The sequence below is a fragment of the Pipra filicauda genome, unplaced genomic scaffold (genome assembly GCF_003945595.2).
Source record: "Pipra filicauda isolate LSUMZ 115617 unplaced genomic scaffold, ASM394559v2 scaffold45_size4122338_pilon, whole genome shotgun sequence".
NCBI lineage: Eukaryota > Metazoa > Chordata > Aves > Passeriformes > Pipridae > Pipra > Pipra filicauda.
This window is the reverse complement of record NW_024104598.1, coordinates 3,873,438-3,888,387: the sequence shown is the minus strand read 5'-3', so window position 1 is coordinate 3,888,387 and position 14,950 is coordinate 3,873,438. Positions and strand designations below refer to the sequence as shown.

At 56.6% G+C, this 14,950-nt stretch overlaps 1 protein-coding gene across 1 annotated transcript; it reads left to right on the top strand.

The window, feature by feature from the left end:
- Positions 1-6,592: 6,592 nt before the first annotated feature.
- LOC113986334 (ras-related and estrogen-regulated growth inhibitor-like) lies at positions 6,593-13,920 on the top strand. The gene is made up of 5 exons (XM_039386014.1): positions 6,593-6,695; positions 10,797-10,853; positions 11,338-11,411; positions 11,897-12,378; positions 13,387-13,920. Exons 1-5 carry the CDS (start codon positions 6,599-6,601, stop codon positions 13,550-13,552), a joined length of 876 nt encoding a protein of 291 aa, XP_039241948.1. The 5' UTR covers positions 6,593-6,598; the 3' UTR covers positions 13,553-13,920.
- Positions 13,921-14,950: the final 1,030 nt, after the last annotated feature.

Genomic DNA, 14,950 nt, shown 5'->3' with positions numbered 1-14,950 from the left:
TTTCAGCCTCGATGGTTTTTATTTGCCAGGAAGTTTTAAACACCTGGGATCCATGGCTGGCTGCCCAGCCTCTTCGTGCCTGGTGCATCCTTTTGCCTCCACACCTCTCTGGAAGCTTTAGGAATTCAGGCTCTCAAAAAGCTCTGGTCGTGTAATTCCCGGCATTGTGTGGCTTCAGGGAATGCCCACAGCCCACGGGACTGAAAGGAGCTGTGAAACAAGGTGACTGCAGGGCCCCCAAATCTACTCCCAGATCGTGGCAAGGGGTGAAAATCCTTCTTAAGGATTAGCAGTGGGAAATGGAGCTGGAAAATTGCCCTCCTGAAGGTGAGCAGCACTGCACTGTCTGCGTGTGTAACACTTGAAAATAAGACACTAGTCACTCAGGAGGGGTTTGTGCCTATCTCAGAGTTGGGTTTTGACCTACTGAGTGTATTCCTTGTCTAGATCCTGGTGTTTTCCTTGCCTGCATGTTGAGCACTGTCCCTTTCTGAGCAGCACATGCAAGGCCAGGTGTATCCAGGTGTACCCAGCCAAGGTTTGTAGGTGTTTCTGGGCTGGGTATCAACCAGAAGGATTCTTAGGGAGTTTCTCAGCAGGCTCTTGGGGGGGGTAGCTGTGGGATTCCCTGCAGTCACCACGGGAAGGGATAACAGGCCCTGCTCACCTGGTCACTTCCCCAGGGAACATCTTGCTTCAGGCTGGGAGGAAATCCATGTTTGGTGTCCTTGTGCCCCACCACGGTGGCTCCTCCTGGGACCAAGGTCGCCAGAACCCTGTGCTGAACAAAGTGAAGGTTTTGATCCATCTGGGGCTTGTCCTGGGTGTCCAATCTCACCATTCCTTCAGGAAATCACTTGAGGTGCCAGCTTGCTTTTCACCTGCCTGACTTCAGCCGGAGAAGGATCCACATGGGGGCCTGGGTTGAGCTGGATCTGCAGAGGCTGACTCACCCCTTCCTATCTGGGATCCTCTGGCATGGATAGCCCTTGGGAATGCTGCTCCTTCCCTGCTGCTGAGGTTGGACGCCCGGTTTTAAACAGCTGATGGATGACTTGGATCATCACATCCTTGTTCCCAAGCTCTTAAAACTGAAGGGGCGGGGAGACCCTTCCAAAAATCATCTCCCACCTCTCCCCTTCTCCCACAGGTGTGATTCCAGTGGGCCCACAGACCCCAGCAGCAGGCAGAGAGGGTGTTGTGGGCTGGCACGAGGTGCCTTCCTCCGGATACAGGCTGTTCCTGATCCACAGCGGAAGCAGCTGAAGGAATTGGACTGGAAACCCTCAGTCCCTCTGTGTTTAGGTGCTGGGGCTAAGAAACAGCATGTCTTGGCTTTAAGGGGATGTGGCAGGAATGTTCTGTCCTTCCCAGATAGGAAGGAACGCTTGGAAATAACAAGAGATTCAGGGCTTGGAAACATGGAGGGAAGAGGCCCGTGTGGAGTCAAAAGAAAAGCAAGTGGCTTAAGTTCTGTAAGACTGAGCCCCCAAAAAAGCCCTTGGGAATGTGATTCTGATCCAAGTGAGATACTGTACAAAATCAGGGTGGTTTCACAGCGTTTTGGGGGAGAAAAATGCGGGAAGAGAAAATCAACCACTATCAGAAAGTTTTTTTGTTTGAAAATTTAATACAAGATTAGAGCAAAGTGTTCATTTTTTGTTGGAATTATTCATTAAGACTGAGGGAAAAGGGGATTATCTTGTTTCAGGGGAATTTAAAAAAAAAAAAAAAAGGCATTTTGCAATTCCAGGTGGAAGCAGAGAGATCCCTGTTTTTCCATGGAGAAGTCACAGGTCTCCCTCTGGCTTCATGTGTTGGGGAATGATCCTTGTGACCCTCTTCCTGGTGCTAAATAGCACTTACATAAGAAAAGGAGAGGAATTTTTCACCAAAGCGGGTTTGTACTGATTCATGGTGGGAATTTATCTGTTAGGACAGAACATCACGTCGGATCCGGGTGGAATTCGAGATCCTTTGCCCAGAGTTAGATCCACGTGGGTCAGACAAGAACCAGGCCTGGGCTCTGGCCACCCCTGTGGCGTCTGTCCCCCCTGGAAGGAGGCTGGAGAGCCGGAGCAGAGGGCATCTGCTGGGAATCTGAGCGAATTCCAGCGCTGATCCCTGCCCGCTGGCCACAAAGCCGCTGCCTGTGCTGCTCCTCTCGTGCTTTCCAAGAATTCCGGCAGCGCTCCCGCGGCAGCAGGACAACTGGCTGTGCAGCTCTGACATTTCCCATACTGAGGAAGCGTTGTTTTCTTGCCAGCTGCAAGGTTTGCTCGGGAATAGCTGTCGGAAATCACTCAGGAGGTGCCATTGCTGCGCTGCCGGCTCTGCTCTGGCATCCCCCTGTTTTGGGCAGGAATACCCGGGTGCAGCTGAGTGGATCCCTGGCCCTGCTGCTCCCTGGATCCCAGGTGTGTGTCCTCCCAGAGTCCCTCCTGCCCTCCCCTCTCCGGAGGAGCCAAGGGAGGTGTTTGAATCCCTAATTTCCTGTGTGCTGAGCCCAGCCCTGACTTCCTCCTCTGCCCTTTCAGGAGTGGCCTGTGGCACCTGAATTCCTTTGTGGCTGCAGGTTTTTCCCTCCCCCTCGGGTCCAGCTGCTTCAGAGCGAGGTTTCCATCATTTCAAAGGCTGATCCTGTTCCAAATCCCCCCCCTCTGTGCTTCAGATGTTGCACCTTCGAGGGGCTTGGACTCGGGGTTTCACATCCTGGCAGTGGAATCATCCTCGTGACTGAAGGGGAAACAGCCCCTCCTTGTCATCCCACGGGATCACTTTTTGCAGCATTTCTGGAGGTTTAAATCACCTCCATGACGGGGTTCCTCTCCCTTCCCTGGGCACGTTGCTCTGTGTTCTAAAACCAGCTTCCCGAGCAAAGCCATTCCCGCGGTGGGAAACTTCCCGCGGCGAGGAGCCCCACTGTTTGTGGAGCCTGATGGAGCGTGGCAGAAGTGGTCCGTGGCAGTGCCCTCCTTCCCAGCAGCCAGCTCCTGTGGAAAAACAGTGCAGGACACTCCTCTGGGGACCCACAGGGCAGCAAAGGGATTTTAGCAGCTCCGTTAGGATACGTGGATCGCACGCTCTGCCAGCCCCAGGAGCTGCCGGAGTTTATCCAGTGGCAAAGCAGCTTGGAAAGCTCTCGGGACATGTTGTTCAGGCCCTGGGGCGAGGGGGAAATGCTGTTAATTTGTCCCTTCCGTGTGTTTTTTTTCCCCTGATGGCTTTGTGAAGGCGTCTTTGAACTCTGACGCGGAGCCAGATTTATTTTCCCAGCGTGATCCGGACACGCTTCGGAATCCGTTTCAGTGACAGACAGAATGGGATACCAGGAACCTGTGCTGGTTGGATTTTTCTTGTGCTAGAGGTTTTATCATCTTCTGTGGCCTAAAAACCAGCCTTTTATTAAGAAAATAAAGGGAATGCTTCCCCAGCGGGTCTGGGCTGATGCAAATCCCGCACGGAGAAGTCCGGCTGCAGCCGGAGTGCCTGGGCAGTGCTGGGGCTCAGGGCCTTTCATCTGTTTTCCCTCTTGCTATTTATAGCACGTGGAGAAGCAACTGGGATCCGTGTCCCTGCTCCTGGTGCCTCATCCTGGATGTGAACATGGGTTCACAGCTGCAGCAGGGCCAGGGATCGGGTTCGGAAGGAACGGAGCGAGTCCACGGAGGGCATGAGGAAGGTGAGGGCCTGAAGGCTGGGAGGATCCTTGGGGGTGCTGGGTTTGCTGTAACAACCCAAAATGTGCTTATTGACAGGGCAGCATGGCTTTGGTTTTATCCTCGGGGAGCATTCCCTGATGGCTCCATCTGGCATTAACTCCCCCGGCAGCCGAGCCGCACACGGGAATGTCTGTGCAGTCATCAGTGAGTGACAATTAAACGTGATGGATGAGCTGGAAACAGGTTTGAGCCCTTGAAATGGAGGCTCAGGAGAGGAGCTAAACCTTGTGGAGATACTTTGAGATGCCTTGGTCGTTTTTGAAAACTGGAGTTGGCTCCCGCATGGATTTGCTGGCATCCCGTGCCTTTGGATCATCTAATGCAGAGAAAAGGGACTGCTGTTATTTTATTTCCCTTTACTAAATAAAACCACGCCATTGCTGTCTTTCAGAAGCAACAAAGTTCAGTTTTTTTGGCAGCTGTCAAATAGCTGATGATCCAGTAGGGAAGTGGTTTGGAGTACAGAACAGGATCCCCCTGATCTGAGACTGCAGCCTGAGGAGATTTGGTCCTTTGCTTTAGGCCAACTTTTCATTTCAGTTGATTTTTTTGTTTGCAGGGCCGTGATTCATGGGAGCCCCTGGCCTCTTTCCCAGAGCAGACTCCATGTCTTTATAAAACAGCAAGTATGGAATGGCCCGGCCGCAAATATTTCAGCAGAAAACAATATCCCCTGCACCTCTCCCACCTGGCTCTGCCACAGGTGGCTTACTCAGTGATGGCAGATGATAAAGTCCTGTTTCCACTGTCACCCAGCCAAATGTTCCCTGGCAAACGTGGGACGTGGTGCTGAGTGTTCCTGTGGGAACACACATGTGGCTCCCACCATGCCAGGGAGATCCGTGCGTGAGGAGCAGGAGTTTCTCTGGGTAGTCCCCAGATGTGCTGTCGGGGACACAACCCCCTCCCAGCTGCAGGGCCCACACTGATCTTTCCCTAAAGAATCCAGGGGTGTATTTTCCTGGAGCAGCTGGTATTGGATTTGGAGGGTCACAGTGATCCAATCCAGCCTGGTCCTGGGGGTGGCGTAAAGGGAGGTGAAGTGATTTTCCCAAGGTGGTTTCCACGTTAACTCCGTGCTTCTTGTCCGTTTGTTCCCTCACCCCTGCAAATCCGTGCCCTGTTAATGCACCTGGAACTGAGGCAGGCAGAGGTGTACAGGTGTGACTGCCTGGCTTCCTTGGAGCAGCAGGAATTGTTACTCTGGATCCCCCAGCCAGGGACCTGCTGGCCAGTCCCTGCCTTCCAAAAAGCACAGGCTGTGCTTTTCCATGAAATTTGGCCATTTTTTTTTGTCACGCAACTTGCAGGAAAAGGATTTTCTCTGTGGCTTATCCCTCATTTGCCTGAAATCAGGCAATGTATTAAAACTGGTGTTTGCAGAGGATCAGGCAAGAAGAGGACTTGATTGCAGACATCTCATTTCCGTAGGAAATGGGGCTAAAAATAGGGAAGGATCATAACGGAGACTTCTTTTTCTTGACACCCTGCTGTTCCCCAGCTGGGAATCAGCTTTTGTCCCGAAATCCGAGGTTTATTGCCTCGCTGGTGTTTTCTGGGCCCCAGATGTAGCCATGAGTCTTTGGAGAAGCTGGAGCCAGGCTGTTGCCGGTGGCTGATGCACAGGGAGACACACGTGATGGCAAAGTGGGGGTTTAGGTGAGGTCTGCTCTCTCTCCAGGCTCCCCACAGCAGCCCCTGTGTTATCCTGGGCCCCTCTCCAGCACTAATCCTGCTGGCAGCTGTGCTCCTGATAACCCTCCGGGGCTGGGTGAGTGCTGATGTCTCCATAGGCACCAGCAGTGTTCCCTTTGGACATCTGATACGGGCTATAAATACCAGGTGGGTTCATGTTCCCTCCAGCACCAGTGCCAAGTCACCCAAGATGGGCAGACAGAGATCCCTGTGCCAGAGAAATGGCTGCAGCCTTTGGAAAAGGGACTGAGTCCCTGGTGTGGGCATTTGAGGGCTCCACACTCCTGGCCAGGTCCCTTCTGCTGGCGTTTGCAGCACTGGTGTCACCTGGGATCTGCACCCCACAGGCCAGTGGCGTCCTGGGCTCTGATGGAGACAGCTGAGGTGTTGCCAAGCTTTTCCCTTTTTTCCAGGACACCCAACACACATCCCTGCCTGCTCCAGGTACTGCTCTGAGCTGTTTACTCGTTACCTGCACACCTTGTTCCTGGGTACACCCTTACACTGGTGTTTAACAGCCTGGTGATGCTGCTGCACCAAAACACACTAAATTTGGTTCCAGGCCTGGTGTGAAGTCCTTGCTCTTTGATATCCATGGGGATTTTAGTCGGTGGTTTGTGTTGGAGCCGGGGTTCACTCCTTTCCCTGCTTGTGGTTGAGGGGAAAGGCTGAGGCTAACCCACCTCCACTCACCTTTATTAATTTGTCTTATGCACAGACGTGGAGGAAATCATGATTTCAGGCAGGGATTTAGGGACAGGCAGCACCCTGGCCGTTGGTTGCCTGGCTGGGGAGTTGTTGCACCACTTCTCCAATTCTTTCCTCACTTTCACAGACTCGTGGGATCACAGGATCATTTGGGTTGGAAGGGACCTCGAAGCCCACCCAGTTCCACCCCCTGCCACGCACAGGGACACCTTTCACCGGCCCAGGTCGCTCCACGCCCCGTCCAGCCCTGTCTTTGCCCCTCTGCGGTGAGCAGCTCTCCCGGCCGGCTGCGAGGGGTCCGGGAAAACTGAGCTACGATTCCCGAAGAGCCTCCGGGACGGGGTAGGAGGAGAACGAGGAGTAGGAGGGCGGCATCAGCCGGGGCTGAGCCCAGCCCGGCCCCCGGGGCGGAGCCGGTGCAGCAGCGCCGGGGAGGACGGCGGAGCCCGGGGCAGCCCCGGCCCGACGCCGGGATGAGCTTCCCGCGGCCCCTGCGCCGCTCCGTCAGCCTCAGCCCGGCCCGCACCCTGCGCCTCGTCGTGCTGGGGCAGAGCGCCGTGGGCAAGACAGGTAGGACGGGGCTTCCCCCTCATCCTCCCGGTGTCCCCCCGGCATCTCCCGCCAGCACCCCTCCGGCATCCCCGCATCCCTCCGGTATCCCTCCGGCATCCCTCCGGTATCCCTCCGGCATCCCTCCGGCACCCCCCGGTACCCTTCTGGCATCCCCAGGCGTCCCCCCGGTATCTCCCCTTTGGCTTCTTCCCGGGCAGAGGGACCGACCCTCCCGTGTCCCTTAGAAAGCCGGGATGGGGAACATAACCTCGGTGTCCCCCAGCTCACGGCGTTTGAGGGCACCGAGTTTCCCTCCCCTCGAGTTCCCCGCGTGGACACTTCGCAGCCGGGGCTCGTCCCTCGGGGGGTTTTCCCGTGCCCGAGGGGTCCCCGGCTGCGCGGGAGTGGTGGGTCCGGGGGGGGCACATCGCTGACCGGGAGAGCTTTCCCAAAAGCTGGGCTCGGGTTTGGGCTTTCCTAGGTGTTGGGAGTTCGCCGCTCATTCCCGGCGCCCGCAGCGGCTTTGCGGAGCCTCCTGCACGGCGCCCTGGCTGTTTTCCTTCAGGAAAACTCTCTTTCCCTGCGCCTTGCTCGGCGCTCTCCGTCTGCGCCCGTCGGGGCGGGGGTTCGGGATGCTCTGCCGGGAGCATCTCAGCTCCTTCCTTCGCCGTATTCCTTCCTGGGGATCATCCTTTCCCCCTTCCCACTCCTCTACCCCGGGCTGTGAGCACTTGGGGGCAAAGGTGCCCTCGGCGGCACCCAGCGTGCCGGGAGGGGGTCAGAGGCAGGGGAAGGTGTGTATTCATGTGGATCCGCACCGGTTTATTGCAATGATCCGTGACCCGTGCAGAGCCTGGGGGAGCCTTTGGGACACAGCCAAGCTGCCACGTCCTCGGGGAAAGGGAATGTCCTGCCCCTTTGGAAAAGGCATCACCTGTGCCGGTGCCGCAGCACCGGCGGCTGTTGCAGCCGCTGGAGTTGCTTTTCTGTGCACAGCAACTGGCACTAGTGAAAAATTATAATTCCCTGATTGAATTAGAGGAGGCAGCTCCCAGCTCTCCATGAGCAGCACAGGAGCACGGGATGGGGCTCAGCTCTGCAGTACCCAGAGCAGCACCAGGGCAGTATTCGGCCTCGACAGAGCAGATGGAGCCTGTACAGCACACACAGACCCTTTGGCTCACCCCCACCCCGACCTGAACACGTGTCTTCCTGCTGGTGTCGATCCCACCCAGCACAGAGCGGATTCCTGGGAGCTTCAGGCCCTTCCTGCAGGGTCTGTTGCGCCTCCTGCTTCGGGTGGGATCGTGCTGAGGGTCTTTAAAAGTTCCTCCAGTTGGGCTCAACTGTGGCTTCTGTTGGTGCCATCGACACTCGTGTCCTCCAGCAGTGGGGTTTTTGCCCGTGTGATGGTGACAGAGGCCACGGAATCAGGGCACAGGGAGGTCATTGATACGTGGCTCCTGCAGAGGAGTGTGCCAGGAACAGGGAGCAGCCCCCAGGATGTGAATGGGCCCCACACTGGAGCATCACCAGGACGAGCTGCTGCGTCCACCCTGCAGGACACAGAACCAGGCTGGGAGAGCCGAGGGGTGGGAACAACCAGAGGGTAACTCATATCTGGGCAGCTGCAAGAGGGAAAAAAATCTCCTTAATTCTCAGAAAGAGTTTGGGGTTTTTTGGAGCAGTTTGGAAACCTTCAGGGTGTGGTGATCTGAGGTCACAGACCCTCCGAGTAGGAAGGGGGGTTGGGGGCAGCCCTGTGGTTTAAGGGTCTGGGCTGTGCGTCTCACCCTCGGGAGCTGGAAACGCAGCCCGGCCAGGGCTTGTGTTATCCTCTGCTGCTGCTGCCCAGCGTAAACTTTGCCATAATCCAGAGCAGAGCTCTGCTGCAGCACGTGGACAGAAGATGGATCGGTGCTGGACACCGTTCCACAGCAGCACAAACAGGGCAGCAACGTGGGCAGGCGCTCAGAGCAAACAGGAGGTGCCCAGCCCTCCCCGTGGCAGGTAAATCACCCCTCGAGCCCACAGCCACCCCTGGAGCCCAGGTTCTATACACAATTAACCCTTTCAGCTCCGGGGCTCTCCTCAGAGAGCCCTCCCCGGGGTTACTGATGTTCAGGATGGGGAAAGAAACCTCCTTATAAGGCTGGGTGGCCACGGCCGCTCTGCCTGCGGCCGCTTCCCCCATTGGCAACTCCGCTCCTGTTCCTGCGCTCCAGCCAATTTTTAATCAATCTAATTGGCTCCTCTTCTCATCCCACAGCATGTGCTCCAGCTTTGGGTGGCTGCCTGACATATGACACACAATCAGGTGCTTTCTACAGACCGAGCCTGGCTCGTCCCACTCCCCCTGATAATTCCATTGCCTCTTTGAAGGTGCCGATAGGTGCCTCCTGCAGGGATCCCTGGTTATCTCCTCAGAGCAGTTTGGCTAAATTACCTGCTTTTCCCATCAAATCCCTTCCCTGCTGGGCAGGTTTAAACCCACAGGCGGATTGGGGGGTGAGGGGATGGTGAATCCCCCAAACAGGAGCCGGGCAGGTTGCGAGAGGCAGGAGAAGCTGTTGGGGCTGGTGGAGCAGGAAGCCTGACTTAGGTGGGATGCCACATTCCTGGGACAAGCACACAGATCTTGACTGGTCTGGTGTGGGTCTATAAGGGCAGGACACTGGGAATATCTGCTGATGGGCAGATGGGACCAACTGACCCCAGGATGCACAGGGAAGGTAAGCTTGGAGCGTCGTGCTGGCTTGGTGTTGGATTTTTACATCCCCCCTTGTGTTTCTGGAGGGGTTTTCATCACATCCTGGTTCTGCTGAGGGTTATTCTCCCGTCACACTCCTGCTCTGTTCCCTTCCTCCCGCTGCACTGGCACCTGGTGTGCAGCTTCTCCATCCTCTCCCTCCTGGATCCGCACTCCTGCCTTGCTCTGGCTGTTCTTTTTTCCCCTGTTCCCACTCGTTTTCCTCTAATTTCCCTCTCCACTCCTGTTGCCTTTCCAAGCCAGCTCTCAGCCTCTCCACTGCCTTTCACTCCCATCTCCATTACCATCATTAACAGCTTGAATGGCTCAGGAACCACTTCCACCCGTGCTTCTGAACTCTCTTCAGCTTCCCAACCACAAATTTCCCCCCAGGCGTCGGTGCCACTCTCCCCATGGCTGGAAATTCCTGTCTGGAGACTTTGCACCATGGCAAAGCTTTTCCTGCCTCTCACAGGAAAATCTGAGGAGCCTGTGGAGGTCTTTTGCAGTGCCCAGGGAGCTTGCCCACCTCCCAGCCCTGCTCTGGAGCCAGGGTCTGGATCCCTCAGCCTGGTTGGCTGGGATTGATGAGAGGCAGCCAGGAGAGAGCCCTTGCTGTGCTGATGGAGTGGCTGGGCAAGGCTACAGCACCAGCAGCCCTCACCCTGCCAGCAATTTGGGAATTGCCTGGCTTGGCTCTGGCACAGGGAAACCTGTAATTGGATGAGGGGGTTTAATTGCCCGAGCTGTGGCTGCTCCTGCTGCTCCTTGCCCTTGCAAAGAGGAAAAATCGTTGCAAAGGAGCAGATCCCTGTGTTGGTGCTGTGGCAGCATCAGAAGGGGCTGGGGTGCTGGAGGCCTTGCAAGGATGAAACTGGTCCCCAGTTGTGCCCAGCATCCCAGGGATGTGAATTCCCAGGCTCAGGCATAGCAGGGAGGGGATGTGAGGACCGAGAATGGGCTGATCCTCCAGACACCAGCTCAGCTCCTCTCCCAGCTCCTGGTGTCGCTTCCAGCGCTGCTTTCCTGCAAGGCATGGCTGGCCTAGGGAGGAGATCCTGGTTTGCCGTGCCCTGTGTTCCTCCCACTTTGGCCTTTTGGTGAATTCCATGAAATTTGGTGCCAGCAGCCTTCCCTTCTCCACGTGCTGTGTCTGGGTCAGGTTAAACAGACTGGGCTGAAATTCATGGGACCCCTCCCACAGGTCCCTGCTCCATCCATTCTGCAGGTTCCTGCTCTGTTCCTCCTCTACATCCCTGCTTCATCCTTCCCACAGATCCATCCTCCATCCCTCCTGCCTCAGGCAGCTGATGTTTCCCTGCAGTTTGATCTGACAACCATAACAGGCTTTGTTGTGTTTTTATTTCCAGCATTGACCGTACGATTCATCACCAGGAGATTCATTGGAGACTATGATCCAACTCTGGGTAGGGAAACTCCTTTTCCTTGGTGCTGTCACAGAGTTAACTGTCCCGAACTCACCACATTCCCTCCTGTTCCTCCTTGTCCAGACTGGCAGTGGGCAGAGCCCCCAGCCATCCTGGCCTCTCCCTGGTTCCTGAATCCCTTTTTCCCTTTCTGTTGTTATTATTATTATCCATTTTCCCTCTGCTGCTCCATGACCCCATGTTGCTCCCACGCTTTAGTCACTGCTGCCCCCTCAGCCATCCACGTGTCCTGGGGTCTCTGGTGCCATGGGAGATGCTGGGCCTGATGCTACAGCACAGGGCTGCCCTTCCTGGGCATGGAAAGACGGGCTGGCTCAAGATGTGGCCTTGAAACAGAGGCCACAGGGCTGTGGGATGCAGCAGGTGAAAATCCACTTCTCTGTCACGGCTCCATCGCAGCCACCCGGGCTGTGGCTGCTCCCCTGGGGTTCTCTCACACACCTTTGTTGTCTGTCCCCCCCAGAAATGATCTACAGGCACGTGGCTGTCATTGACGGGGAGATGGTGCACTTTGAGATCCTTGACACGGCAGGACAGGTGAGCTCAGGCCGTTCAGAGCCCGGGAGAACACCACTGGAGCAGAGCAACCTGCCACGGAAGGCCATCCCCGCCCTCCCACTGGCCTTAACCCGTGGTGTCTGGGATACCCCTCATGGTGTCCATCTCAGAAAAAGGATGCCTTGGTGAATTTATGTCTCTCTAATGTCAGTCACAGTGTGGCTTCAGGGGAATGTTTCCACATTCCCGTTGCTGGTGCGTGGCACCGCTCTGCCGGTGGAGCATCCTGGTGGCTCCAGGGAGCAGTGATTCCCCCCTTACCCGTGCCAGGACAAGGCTGATGGCCGTCCCCATCTGCCACCACGTCCCTGCCCCAGGCATTGCCTGCAGGTCACTGCTCTCTGCGAACCCACAGTCAAAACCTTCCCGGGGACGGGGCCGGGCCCTCGGGAGGTTTTTCCGGGTCGCAGCCCGGCAGTGCTGGAATTCCAGGGGCGTTAACTGGAGCCCGTCTGCCCCGGCAGGAGGAGGACTCCCTGCAGATCGAGGAGAAGATCAAGTGGGGCGACGGCTTTGCCGTGGTGTACTCGGTGACCGACCGGTGCAGCTTCGACGAGGTGATGCGGCTCTGCTTCCTCATCAACCACCTCCACGCCAGCCCCAAGCGCAGCGGCGGCGCCGAGCAGCCCCCCGTCGTCATCGTGGGCAACAAGAAGGACCTGCAGTTCGACAGGATGGTGTCCACAGAGGACGGCGAGAACCTCTCCAAAGCCCTGAAGCTTCCCTTCTACGAGATCTCCACCCGGGACAGCTACGAGGAGCCAGTGGCCGTGTTCAGCAGCCTCTACCAGGAGCTGCTGAGGCAGGGGCACTTCTCCCCGGGCTCCTTCAAGAGGAGGACAGTGTCCAAGCTGATGGAGAAGATTCCCAAGATGCAGGCCAGCTCCACCCTGAACTCTGTGGGCCGGAGCCTCAGCTTTAACTCCTTCAGGGACTACATCCCTGAGTGAGTGTCCTGGCTCCAGGACGGCGGGACGGCTCATCCTGCTGCTCCAGCCCCAGGGTCAAGGGAGGCTGGTGGGGCTGTGCCGGCTCCCCAAAGGGGAAGGTGGAGAGTGGGGAGGGTGGGATTGGGATACAAGAGCCCGTGGGTTCTTACAAACAGGCTTTGTGCCAGCAGGGAAGATGTTCTTCATCCCTCTGACCCCTTTGTTCCCTCTTCCCCCTCCTGCATGGCTGCAGTCAGCAGCACCTTGGCCCTTGGTGACTTCAGTGGTGTTGGGCCGACCTTTGGAGGCTCAGCTGTGTTTTGGCAAGGTTCAGATCCAGCACAGGCACATCCAGGGGGTCTTTCCTTACTGCCCTAAGCTGGCTGTGTCTGTCTGCGCCCCAAATCCAGCCCCCACAATGGGTGACCCTGAGGGCTGCACTGGCTCCTGGAATGCCACCAGCTGTCCCTGCCCTGGGGATGGACCCTGCTGCCTCTGCTGCCCGCTGTGGCTGGTAAAACCCCCTGGATTCTCAAACCCTGCCAGCCCATCCAGCTGCTCCGGGGGTGATCCCTGCCCACACCCACCCCTAAGTGCCCCCAGACCCTTGCACCGTACGGAGGAGGGTGACAGGGGGCTGTGTCCCTCTCTGCCTCCACTGCTGTCCCCCAGAGAACCAGGCCAGCTGGGTTTGCCCATCTCCAGCCCCTGCCAGAGGCCAGGGCTGAACTTCCATCCCGGTTTTCCCCTGGATTTGCGAACTGAAGCGGCTGTGGAGGGGCTGCTGGAGCCCCTCTCCCGACCGGCTGCACACGGCTGGAACCCCGAGCACGTTACAGCAAACAGGGATCTGTTTACAGCGGGGGGAAAAGCCTGCTAATCCCTGGCTTTTCCAAAAAGCCATTTTTTAACATTTCAGGCCCCTTGGCTTGCTCTCCTCTAGTGAGACTGTAAATAAACCCTGGAAGAAGGGCAGCAGATGCTCCATCCCTGCTGAATCCACCACCTGCTCCCTGCTTTCCAAGGTTCCAAGTCACCCCAGGCCTGACATCTCCACCTCGCCGGGGCAGCCCATCCCTGGGGGAGGCAAATCGACCTGCCCAGATTTCGGATGCACACCGAGCCCTTAGGCTCAGATCCCCCTTCTCCATCCCAGAAGAGCAGCATTCCCAGGGCAGCTTCTCCCGTTGATGCCCTGCCGCTCAGCAGCAAGGACACGACGGAGCCGATTCCAGGAGGTACAAATGCTGTTGCTTGCAGGGGCCCCTGTGTCTGTTCATTAATTTCCCCATTCCCAAAGGGAGAATCACCACGGGCTGAGAATTTGTCTGTTTGCACAGGGATGGGGCAGGAAATACATGGGAAGGATCCAGGTCACAGCTCACGTTTCCCTCCCTCCCTGCCAGTGCTGGGGGCTCTGTGGCTGTTCAGGGTGGCTGTGCTGGGACCTTGTGGTGTGACCTCTCCCTTGTCCCCCCTGTTGTGACCGACCCCATTGTCTGCTGCTGCGTCCTGTGACAATAAAAGCCGAGTTCCCAAGCACCTGTGCTGCTCCCATGGGTTATTTTTAGGGTGCTGGGTCCCTCTCAGGGAGCAGAAGCAAAGGGGTGAGTGTTGTGGGATCACCTTAAATTAGGGCTGGGCATCCCCCTTACCCTCTACCCATGCCCAAGCACCATGAGCTGTCCTGGGTCCCTCCATCCCTAGGGATGGGAATGGCTGGATGCGTGCCTGGGAGAGCTTCCCTGGAGCATCACAGCCTGGGAAACCACTTATCCCACATCCCCAACCTGCCATGGAACCCACTTGGACACCCTGCAGCTTCCAAAAGTGTTTCCTGGCGCTGCCTGGGTCTGTCTGAGGGGTTTCCCTCCAAGGGGTTTGTTAAATCCCACCTTTGTCCATACACCTTGAGGGGAAAAGGAGCCCCATGAGGGGGCCAAGCCAGGACAGTAATTTGTGGCTGTTCCTTCCCAGCACCTTCATTAAAATCCCAGTTTTATTGATTTATGTTTAATCTAGGGAATTAAAGTTCGCTCAGGGCTCTGCACAGGGGGAGAGCTGGACAAGGTTTGGGTTTTTTTTTGTTTAATTTTAGAGAGTTTATAGCATTCCCAAGGGAGCTGAACGGTGGGAGCTGGGCTGAGGTTTGTGATAGGGCAGCTGGGGTGGGTGTTGCTGCCCTGGCAGGAATTTGGGAAGTGCTGAGCCAGCTGCTGGGATGGGGAGAGAAGAGCTTAAGAAGGATTAAACCCTGCTGGGATGCTGGACACATGCTCAAATCTGTCATTGCACAGGCTTTGGGTGCCTCATCCACATTGCTCAGTTCCCAAATATCCCCCCAAGGTTTGTCCAAAGGGCTGGATTTCCCTTTGCTGGCTCGATCTCCAGGTCAGTGCAGTGCCAGCTACGGCAGAATCCTGCAATATTCAGCAGGAATTATTCCAAGAGATGGATGAAAAAGGACCAGCTCGTGAGCAGGAAGCAGGGCCAGTGCTGGAACAGCACCCCCAGCATTCCTGGGAATGGAGGGGTGCTGGGCACGGCTGGGATTGCTGTCCTGGATTAACCCCAGTGTGTTTTATACCC